The sequence below is a fragment of the Saccostrea echinata genome, unplaced genomic scaffold, assembly GCF_033153115.1.
Source record: "Saccostrea echinata isolate AGI-Se365-2 ecotype Australia unplaced genomic scaffold, CSIRO_AGI_Sech_v1 ptg000056l, whole genome shotgun sequence".
Lineage (NCBI taxonomy): Eukaryota > Metazoa > Mollusca > Bivalvia > Ostreida > Ostreidae > Saccostrea > Saccostrea echinata.
Window position 1 is genome coordinate 15,341,120 of NW_026889805.1, and position 11,960 is coordinate 15,353,079.

General features: G+C 33.7%; 1 protein-coding gene across 1 annotated transcript; it reads left to right on the forward strand.

Moving 5' to 3' along the window:
• The first annotated feature begins 5,306 nt into the window (after positions 1 to 5,306).
• LOC133173901 (uncharacterized) lies at positions 5,307 to 11,778 on the forward strand. The gene is made up of 5 exons (XM_061308967.1): positions 5,307 to 5,362; positions 6,677 to 6,799; positions 7,201 to 7,328; positions 7,989 to 8,156; positions 11,543 to 11,778. The coding sequence occupies exons 1-5, from the start codon at positions 5,307 to 5,309 to the stop codon at positions 11,776 to 11,778; spliced, it is 711 nt and encodes a 236-aa protein (XP_061164951.1).
• Positions 11,779 to 11,960: the final 182 nt, after the last annotated feature.

Genomic DNA, 11,960 nt, shown 5'->3' on the forward strand with positions numbered 1-11,960 from the left:
GACGGTCAAGTATTGAACATTTATTGTTCAGAGTACCTTTGAAAATCTTCCTATAAAAGCTCTAAGCCTTTTAACAAAATACAATATTTGTGGGGCCAAGTCTCCGGGGTGAGTCCATGATTCCACATTTCTGTGTTCAGTGTGCCATCGTTGAGTAGAGCATGGAACCGAGTCAAGAATCAAAAACAAAATAGTTCAAAAACAAATTCGAAAAATAATTGAAAAACAAATTCGACAGCTTTCAACTTAAAAAAAAAAGTTTTGAAAAAAATAACTCCCTCCTCCCCCGCCGATGTTTGCAACCTTGGTTTGCTTTACAAATAGCCATTCATTCTAACAGCATAATATGGAAAGGTTGCTTAATTTGTGTTTGAAGTGGATAATTGACTTAAAAGAAAACCAGTGGAAAAGTGTAGATAAATATTAAGGAAATGCATATATTTGTGCAGAAATGAATTGCAAAGAAAGAAATTAACTAGGGGTGACAAATGAATACAGAATAACTGATCGGTTAACCGCAAGACGTTCCGACCGGTTAACCGTATCAAAGTACGCATTTTCTTGACGTTTTTTTTTCTACAAGTGAGCTGTATAACGCAAGAAGACTGTTAGTAGTATTCCGTGTTTGATCATAACAGTATAAAATATTATATTCCTATTTCTATGAACAAGGACCACAATATGAAAACCGTGAAACAAACTTGAGATATCAGAGATATTAATAATTTTTAGACCAGATATCACACGAGTTCATTCTGCATTGTCACCATAATCAGATCTTAGTCTGATCTATTGCTTAATTAAATATCATTGCATAAAGTTTGCATTGTAGCATTTAAAAAAAATAATTTTTATAAAAGTGGTCAATCATAGAAAATTGGTTTAAAAAAAGACAATTTTTATTACATGAAGGTCAAAGGTTAGAGATTCTAAAGAAGAATAACCCCAAGCAATTTTTTTGCAAAATTTTAACGAAAATCCAACTTGAGGTCTAATGCAACATTGAGTGAGTTTTTGAAAATTTTAAATCATTTTCACACTAGAATATTAATAATGAATTTTTCAATGATGTTGATGAATGTATTTTTGAAGAAATGAATAAAGATATTGATATTAATAAAACTAAAATTGTTATTAAAAATTTAAAAAGAGGCAAATCTCATGAGGAAGATTTTATACCCAATAAATATTTCATTGAATTTGAAGAATATTTTGTGCCCATTCTGCATACTTTTTAAATGTATTCAACATAAAGGGTTTCTCCCTGAATTTTGGTCAACGGTAATTGTACGTGTTTAAAAAGGGATATAATTCTGACCCTGATAAATAGAGGAACCAGTCTGGTCAGCAACCTATGTTAACATTGTATCTCTGTTCTAAACAATATTAATGGTCAGAATGTAATAATGTTAATGACGCTCAGTTTGGTTTTAAATCAACTTGTAAGACTAGTGTTGCCATTTTCGTTCTATTCTTTAATTAATATCTCATTTACAAAGAACGAAACAACTTATGATTAGATAAATAACTGTAAAGGATAGAGAGGATAAAGTATATAATAAAATACAGTACTCGACGTCGATTTATTGAATAAAATACTGTATAGACTGGTTAACGACATGATGGTGTTTAAAAAATAAACCGACCAATTACCCCCGTGATCTCATCCAGAGAGCCTTAAGCCATAACACATACAAAAAAAAAAGGATCAGGGTTTTTTAAAATTAAATTTGAAAGAAATTATTTTCAAATTTACACGTATTTTATTTTTTTTCCCGACTAACCGATAACAGATTTTCTTGTAAGGTTATAATGTTGTTTCCCCTCTTTTTCTTCAGATTCAAATGCACATACGAACCACAGTGCTGATAATTGTACTCCTGGAAATATATCAGCGTACAAGTAAGTAAAATTTCTCGATATTTTTCAATTCTTTTCGTTTCGCCTGGTAAATTAGCAAACAAAAATCAATAACTCAATGTCTGTCTAATTATTATGTCTTAACATTTAAATCTATTATTGTTTTTGAAAATTATACGAATTTTCACCTTTCGAACTTGGTCACGGAAATGTTTTTCAAGAACATTTGATATTCGGCTGAGGCGCCGTATTTTTTGTATCAAAATTCTTTGTTACACCGGATTCATTTTTGAGAGGATGAAAAAAAACTTTATTTAACTCAATAAAGCTAGATGATTTTCTCGTTATAACTAGATAATAATCTTGTTGTAAAGAGATAGTTATCTCCTTTTAACGAGTTAGTTATCTCGTTATAACTACTTAGCACCTCGATATAAGTAGTTTGTTATCTCGTTATAACGAGATAATAATTTTTCTTCAGAGTTGATACCTCTTAGTAAAGAATGCAAGTATTGGAAATAAACTGAGTCGAGGCGATAAAATTTGTTTATAGTGTGCATAAAAAATTACTAACTCGTAATAACGAGATAACTAACTCGTTTTTACGAGATACAAACTCGTTAAAGCGAGATAACTAACTCGTTATGGTTAACTTGTTATAATCATGAATGAGATAACTGACTCTATATTTAAGGAATAACTGTCTAATTTTTTGGATTCATGATGTGATCAATCGAGTGGCTTGCGTGATATGCCGAAGGCGTTTATGCATAAAATTATCACGCAAGCCAATCGACTGATCATCGTCATGAATCCAAAAAATCTGACAGTTATTCCTTATATTTACATGCTCCTGATTCTGCAAATTCCCGTGCTAATAGCCCCGCTTCTGTCTCTATTTGTCCCGCCCCGCACGTGATTCTTTTTTAACCGCGCCTATCGATGAACCAGTAGATTTATGTAGAAATAAAGTATTTTTACAATTTGTAATTTTATCTCGGACAAAGACATTGGAAATGTAAATATAACGAGATACTACCTGTAACTCGTTATATCGAGATAACCATCGAATTAATTTTGTTTACCTTGTCAGAAATGATCCTCTCCGGCTTATCATTCGAATAATTGATATTACATGTAGCGATATAAAAATTTCACAAGTTCTGGGGGTATATAGGAATCAACTTGTCCATCTGTCTGTCTATGCAATCGTATCAGGACCATAACTTTGTAATAAGGAATTATTGGAAATCCATACTTGACACAAAGATTGCTTTTTACCTGAGGGTGTGCCATTACCTTGATTTAATGTCTTTTAGGAATGATCTCGGCCACTGACTGAAAAAAGTGTATAAATTTTGTCTTGAGAAAAAATTATTGGAATTTCATACTCGACACAAAAATATACATGACCTGTTTGTCAAGACCTCTACCCAAGGTCATATGGGTAAGTTCAAAGTCACCAGTATTTTGTGTCTGGTCCATGACTATGTAATAGAAAAACAGTGGATGCAGCAATTTAAAAAAATGTTGTATAGATATCACTTTGTGAGATTGCTCATGGTACTTTTTGTTCGAATATTTGATTTTACCTTCGTGTATTTGAATAGGTATAGTAGTTTCCCCAATTATCAAAAGATGAAAATGACTTGAAAAAAAAACAGGGATTGCAAAATGCTAATTGCCTTATTTGTATTCAGTGACAAATAACAATAATAAATCGACATATTAATTTTATTTGGCTGAATTGGCCACGACCCCTCAAATAAGGCAGCCGAGACGTAAAATGGTGTCCCTAAAAATGCAAGTGAACCCAGGCCCACAGAACGCAGGGGAGCCCCCCTTTTTCTGAGTATATAATATTTTGCTATAGTAAATTTTCCTTAAGATGCTGGTCCCCACTTTTTTAATGATGTAGTTAGCTACAAAAACATTCACACTCTGAAAGAATACGATACAAATAAATAAATGGATATAATCCTAAGTGATTAAATCCCATTAATTTAAAATATTGATTACAACAAAAAATTATTGATTACAACATCACAAACAAAAAATTATTGATTACAACATCACAAACAGGAACAAGTGTCATCACTTACTAGAATACGTGATATAACTAATATGTATCATCACTTACTAGAATACGTGATATAACTAATAAGAATCATTACTTACTTAAATACGTGATATAACTAAAAAGTATCATCACTTACTAGAATACGTGATATAACTAATAAGTATCATCACTTACTAGAATACGTGTTATAACTAATAAGTATCATAGAATACGTGATATAACTAATAATATCATCACTTACTAGAATATGTGATATAACTAATAAGTATCACCAATTAATAGAATACATGATATAACTAATAAGTATCACCACTTACTAGAATACAAGATATAACTAATAAGTATCATCACTTATTAAAATACGTGATATAACTAATAAGTATCATCACTTACTAGAATATGTGATATAACTGATAAGTGATGCCTCGTATTGAAAATAAATTAGTGATATTCAGTATTCGAATAGATAAATTTCCGGTGCAACTTGTTAATCGCAAACATTACATAATTATTAAATTCTACAATCAGACAGAATATATAATACAAAGCATTAAATACAGAATGTTTGTGTAATATGGAAATGAAATGTATGGAGATAATGAACAGTATTCAAGCTCAAAAGTCCATTAAACAGTACAAATTTTGGAGCAGAGCAAACATGGACCTCTAAAACATCAGAGGTGGGATCAGGTGCCATGGAGGAGTGAGCATCCCCTGCCTACCGGTCACACCCGCCGTGTGCTCCTTGTCATGATCGGGTAATAACGGAAAAATCCGTTGACAATTCAGTGTGTAAATAATGGCCTACAATCAGTATGAAAAACGTCAGTCAGCATTTGACTTAATGATAAATTGTATTTGTTGACGACATTAAACGAGACTGCTGATATTCATGTTTCATCAACTTCTTTGTCAATAACTTACCTCGTTTTAGGAATTGTTCATACGTAGAGCATGCTCTTGTGTATCGAATCAACTGAGAGATATAAACCCCATTTGCAGGGGATGAAGGTATATTGCTGCATAAGTGAGGGAAGTTGATGATTGAAAAGTTAAAGTCATCACGTTTATCATAAACTTGGTTGTTAGATTACCATTAACGTCTTTTTCAAGTAAAATGTCCAAATATGAAACAGATGTGTCAGACTCTGTGGTATCTTTTATTTCAAGCTCACTGGGATATATCGTATCGACCTACGAATGGAAATAACCATTGTTAAATGACAGTACGTCGTCTATATATCTAAATGTCGAGTTGAAGGTCACAGCAAGTCTTTTCTTCTTTTCACATACAAGATTTTGAACAAATTCTGCTTCATATGAATACAAAAATAGGTCTGCTATTAACGGGGCGCAATTGGTACCCATGGGTACCATCGCTAAAAATTATATCCTATCTCCCTGGGAAGGTGTTGGAGAGGAGTAAGGGCCTCCATGTGTTTTGTTCCATTGTCTGTAGTCTGGGTTGTGCATATGTTAGGTACAGATATTTAAAGTTAATTTTTAATTTTTTGCACTGTTTATAATACCAAATACATGTACCTCATACTTCTAACAAGCTGCTGCCTGGATGGACTTTTTGACATAAATGTTGGGGTAAAATTGAAATGAACTAGTAAAATTTGCATACCCCTATTTCATAAACCTTTTTTATTCTAACAACATCCAAAGAGACACATTGAATTGGTAAAAGAAAAAAAATAGTCCTACAACATGTGCTAGTTAAATCTGTCGTAACAGGAAAGAATGGTCTCTTAAGTGTGTTGGAATGCTTGGCAGACTCCATCCTCCAACACACAACAACTCCTTTATTCATTTGCACAGAAAATAGGTAAATGTACGGAAGCCCATTTAGAACCTATCAAAAAATATTTCTGAATTCGATATAACGAATTGTCGAATTTGTTATAGAGAATTTAATTCGTTATAACAGTTTCTTTGAATTCGTTCTAATGAATTAAATCTGTTAAAACAAATTTGTTGAATTCGATATAACGAATTCAAAAATTTGTAATAACGAATTAAATTCGTTAAAACAAATTCTAAAACTTATTATAACGAATTAAATTCGTTTAAACGAATACTCTAATTTGTTATAACGATTTAAATTCGTTAATATAAATTCGCACAAATCGTTATATCGAATTAATACAAATTTTTCTATAGGCCCTGGTTGTTGAATCTGATTTAACGAATTTAACAATAGATATCTTTTCAAAATCCCTGGTAATGTATCCTGATTTTTTTGTCTACGAACATCTGATGGCACTATTATCTTAAATTAAGAATATCTTGAAAAATTATCAGTAGGTAAGGTACGTTGTGTATGTCTTTAATTTTGATTAACTTTAACTTTAATTTATCGTGGGGAATGTTTGCATAAAGTGTTGAAAAGTCGTACGTTTTGATGTTATTGAATTTGTTAAAATTTTATGATTTCAAATTTTCTAAAAGTTCTTTGGAGTTTTTAAGTATCCACGTCTGATTTACACCACTTCTTGAATATACTGTAGTACAGTACTTCTTAAGTTTCTCCTTTAAATACTATAAATATTTTAGTGAGAAAGAGGCAAACGTTTTCTGGTGATCATTCTGTAGTTTCGATGCATTCTTACGTTGTTATTACACATGGAATCCGGATTACTATCGCACCATCTGAATCCCATAATCGTATGAGACATTTGTGGTTTTTCAACAATTAAGTTTATTAAAATATATTTGCTGATTAAATACAAGTCTTCTCCTTATTTATTCAGGTGTAGAGGCATCATGCAGCAACTCATCAGATGTTCTTGACGTAACCGCCACGTCTGCTGCAAGGAGAATTTTTTTCCCAATAACGAACGCACCGTCTTCCACGTAAGATATTTAAAATGATAAAATAATAGTGCTTTCATGTCCTGATTTAAAACAAATATATTTTGATCACTATTTAAAACTCGAAGACTTTCTTTTTTTCGTATTAATATACATGTAGTTTAAGATTCAATATGAAGAGATTGAAAGATTGTACGTTATAGTGTATGTGTTATTAAGGTTCATTGATACTCTGAGAAGAGAGATAACTCTTAATTACATAAATGCCTATTATTCCTTTATAGATTTGTCAAGTTGAAATGTCTTATTTGTTTAATTCTACCCCGCAAGCTGTGATAGAAACGTTTGTATTTAAAATACATTTCTTTAGGAAAATCATAAAAGTTAAAGCTACATTTTGAGTGGGCAGAGGGTTTATGAACCTTAACACTTTCTTCCATCAGGTACGACATTTGTTATGACTGGAGGATCACGGGACAGCCAGGGGAGATGATGGAGCTCTATCTAGTGAGAACCATTCAATATGACCAGCCGTGTACCGTGGGAAAGTCCTGTCTCCTCATTTATGACGGTAATAAGCAGTTACACCGTTTTACGCAATGTGACGATTTGAAGGTGGTTTCATAAGGCACTCGTATATGTCAAATCCAGTCCTATATATAAATCTTACATTCAAATTATTAGTTTTTAGCCATAAAGAATTTTGGGATTAAAGAGATTCAAGGTTGTTCAAATGAAGGTCTTGACCTGATCAGAAGGAAATATTCTTGAATACTTCAAATAACGTTGGGTTGTGAAAAAAAATCATCTTTTCGACAATCACAGTGTCAGGGTAGTCTGAAATTAAATAAATTCTTTCAATATATGCATGGTGTACTTTCTTTGTTCAAACCATGGTCACTGGGATCAAGGCTGCAGTTATCTGTAAGCGTATCCACGTGAAGTTTGTAATTTGGTCTCAATGGTCAGAATAATCTACAGGAAGAAACCAGATTAAGAAGGAATAGTAGGAAAATTGGTCATTTGTATAATCAGTAAGGTAGCTTGTAGTCAAGAATATTGGAATTTTTCATCTATTATGAAACTGCGAAAAAAAGAATAATAACCGTTTCCGAGTACAGTTCAAAAGTGTTCTCAAGCTGGAATTTAGTATACATATCTTGATTTTAACTGATTATTATGGGAAGATTATGATGTTTGGCTTAGAATGATGTTAGGTATTGTTTTACAGGATATAATTTCTCAGCAATGTTTGGCTTCCGGAAGATGAGGGAGGAGGACGGAAATGTAACGGAGGCCCTGCGCTTGGCATATCCGATCCACCAGCATGTGTTCATCCGGTTTTACACGTATGAAAATAGCGGCTTCGTCATTCAACACAGATCCAGAAATGATATAGGTTTCATTCTTTGGATTTCCTAAAAATTAAGATATGGTTTACGGTGTGTCTGTTGGGGCGAGCGTAGTTGTACCATCAAAAACCTATACACAGCTTACACTTGAAACTTTGATCCGCCTTTTTAAACTTCAAACAGCACGATCCACAGCACTCGGCACACCTCGGCCAATTCGTACCACTCGGCACACCTCGGCCAATTCGTACCTCATCAAACCTCGGCTGTATCACGTAAACCTCCATTGAACCGGAGCTACTTTATACCCAATATGGCTGCGCCCTACATATACACGTGCACAGTGTGCTGAATTCGATCCGTTAACAAACATGTGATTATGTAAAGATACTAAGTGCATTTTTCTCGGTAAGTGTTTTTCTTAGTGTTACCTAAATGCTTTTGAAAATTTTTGTCGCATATCAGATGCATGTTTATTATCGTTTTCAAAGCGTTACGTTTTCCCTAAGCGGTAAACAGGCAGCCTTATCACAAGTGTTAAGCGGAGACGCATATCAAGTTTCCTCGTACAGCCGAGGTTTGATGAAGGTGACGGAATCAGCCGAGGTTTGCCGAATGGATCCACAGTTTAGACTGTGACGTCGCATGACGTCGTATATTAGTTGCATTTCTATAAAGGGAGTCTAAATGCAGTTTTTTAACGAAAGGCGTGCAGTTATTTTTTATTTCTTTTAAGCTCTCCACAAGAACTAAAATTTTACGATAACTGCGGGTCTGATATATTGCCATTATCACATGGAATCATGGTAGCAAAAGAATTCGTGGAAGGTTTCAAACAAAAGTTTGCCTGACGAATGTTTGCGTTTCATTCCGGGTGGGGCTAAAACATCAAAATTAATGCAATTTTCAAAAATCTTCTTTACTCCTAGATTTCAAGCAGTCATACTATTGGCATGATTGTAATAAGCATTGAGCCCTCTACCAAAATTGCGAAATTCATGGCTTCAAGGTCAGGGGTTCTGTAGTTAGGGTGGGGCTCTGTTGATTATATACTGGAAATGCATAAACTCTTTAAAAATCTTCTCTCCTCCCCTTGTGATTATGATCGGAAAGAGTGTTTTCAGACTTGTGAAATTCATGGACCTTGTGTCAGGGGACTGGTGTTTGGGCAGGGCTCTATCTATTGATTAATTATATAGTGAATATGCATCAAGTAAACAAGTGCATGGTTATGATGAACAAGGATCCCTCTTTCAAAGTTGTGAATTTCATGGTCCCTGAGTCAGGTGCTTTGGTTCTTGGCAAGGCTCTATTGATTAAATAATGAAAATGCATTATTTCTAAGAGAATCCTCTCTGCTCCTCTGTTTCTTCCTGTATTAAGCAAGCAAATTAAGTGCATTGTTATGATGAACAAGGGTGCCTCTTCCGAAATTTTGAATTTGATAGCCCCTGACTCAGGTGTTCTGGTTTTAGGGCGCGGCTCTATTGACCATATAGTGAAGATGCATTAATTCTTTGAAAAGTTTCTTCCCTGTCCCTGGCTATTTAGCAGACAAATTAATTGCATGATTATCAAGGTTCGACATTTACGCTTGTCCGATACCAGTGAAAAAAAATTACGGACAATTGAATATTGCTGAGAACTTGTCCGACTGGACAAGTGCATTTTAATGTAAATAAGTCTCCAAATAATGAAAAGAACGACTTTTGAAATTTTATCGGTAGTTTAAAGACCGAAGCAGTATATAAAAACCGAACTTCTATCCCGATATGGATCGCTATGTACTTGAGTTCATACTCGATCGGAATCGAAGTTCACTAATTGTATACTACTGCGAAGGCATGGAACTTATGAAGATTGGATTCTGTTTGATGTTGACAGTTTCACTTGTTAACATTTATGTTTTGTCAGGACAAAAAGTCTGTATAAAATTTGTGTGTTTGTTGTTTTTATCAATAACATCACGAATCAATCAAGCATATGTAATGGACTTTATTTTAGTTTTCAAGTTGACAGTATTAGATCTTTATTGAAAAACATTTGGACAAGTGAAGTTGAAGTTCAGACAAGTTAATGTCTTGGTTACTTGTCTGAATGAACAAGGAAGAAAAAAGTCAATGTAGAGACCTTTTTAAAATGAGCAGATGCCTCTTTCAAAGTTTTTTTAACGGGATTTCAGTACTACCTGTGAGTCAATTGTTCGTGTGAAGTAGGTAAAAAGATTTCTTATCAAAACAAAATAACAAAATTCATGGCCTCAGGGTTAGGGGTTCTAGTGCAATGGTGAGACTCTATTGATCATAAAGTGAAAATGCATTGTTTATTTCAAAAACGTCTTTTTTTCTCTGTATATATATTAAGCAGACAGACTAATTGTATGGTTATGATGAGCAAGGGTATCCCTTTCAAATGCAAACAAACTAAATACATAGTTATAATGAACAAGGGTGTCTCTTCCAAATGTGTGAAATCCCTGGGTCCCATGGTCAGGGGTTCTGGTATTAGGATAAGGCTCTTCTGATCAAATAATGAAAATGCATTATTTTTTGAAAATTTCTACACCTGGGTATTTAGCAGATAAACTAAGTGCATAATTATGATGAGTAAGGGTTCCTCCATCAAAATTGTGAAATTCCTGGCCCCTAGGTGTTAGGGTGGGATTCTGTTGATTATTTAGTGAACATGCATTAATTCTTTGAAAATATTCTCTGCTCAGGGTTGTATTACACTCAGGCCATTAAGGCCCTTGGGCCTCTTGTTATGATTAGTAGATGTGTCATGATCCTAAATTAAGGTCATTTGGACAAGGTCAGAGGAACTGCTGGTGTAAATTCTTGTCACGGTGTTGATCATGTCTTTGTACTACAAGGAGAGAGTAATAATTGTTGCTTATGATCAGATCTTAAAAAACGTGCTTTTTTAATTGTTTTATGACTTATGATTGTAGAATTTGGTATATTGTTATTTCGCGTAAAGTGCAGAACATGTTATAATGAGAATTCGGAAAGTTTCTGACCTCCTCATAACCCGACAGTTACCTCACAAAATGAAAAGAAAAGAAACTCAAGTTATTTTGAAAGATAACCAAATATATACGTGACTTAGATACACAAAGAAACGTTTGAAATTATTTGGACAATGTAACTTACATAATTCTGTTCTATATGATGCTGAAATTGTTTTAGTGATGAAATTCTTCATTCATTTGTTATGTGCATCCTGGAAATATTTTAATAAATTTATTGTTGTAAATTATAATATTATAATTCCAGAAAATGACATCTTTCTGTTATACTAGTACATTGTAGTTTCAGCATTTGTCTAAACACGTTGATTTGTTTATAATACAACATATTTTAATTCGGTAATCCTGCTTCTAAATTGATACTTTGATTAATAGCTGACGGTCATAATCATACTTCTGTTTCAGATGACTATGGGTTTGCGAGCAACCAGAAGAAGACAATAGGGATCGCCCTGGCGGCTAGTGGGAGCGCCTTGGTTATCATCATTATCGCCATCTTTGCGGTCCTGTCCTGTAGCAGGGACAAGGGCAAGGAGACGGACAGCCAAAGTGGACTGGTCAACGGGACCACGGGAGATCCAAATAGGAGAATAGGCCTGTTCTATAGAACAAACAGGAAACAAAACATGTCAACACTTTGATGGAGAGTTTTTCTCCCATTAAATTACACATCGAAGGAACTATAGAATGTTTTTGTTTTACATGTATCACTTATTGACCGTATACGTAATAACTAAATGTATAGCATTTTGTGAACAGCATGATGCGATGAAAAGATGCAGAAGCTACTTCTCGGTACAATTAAATGTAAAATGTTAATAAA

Coding starts and splice junctions, on each gene's coding strand:
- LOC133173901 (XM_061308967.1), top strand. CDS start 5,307: ATGGGTACCATCGCTAAAAATTATATCCTATCTCCCTGGGAAGGTGTT. Junction 5,363..6,676: donor TGGGAAGGTGTTGGAGAGGA/GTAAGGGCCTCC, acceptor ATTAAATACAAG/TCTTCTCCTTATTTATTCAG. Junction 8,157..11,542: donor CAGATCCAGAAATGATATAG/GTTTCATTCTTT, acceptor CTTCTGTTTCAG/ATGACTATGGGTTTGCGAGC.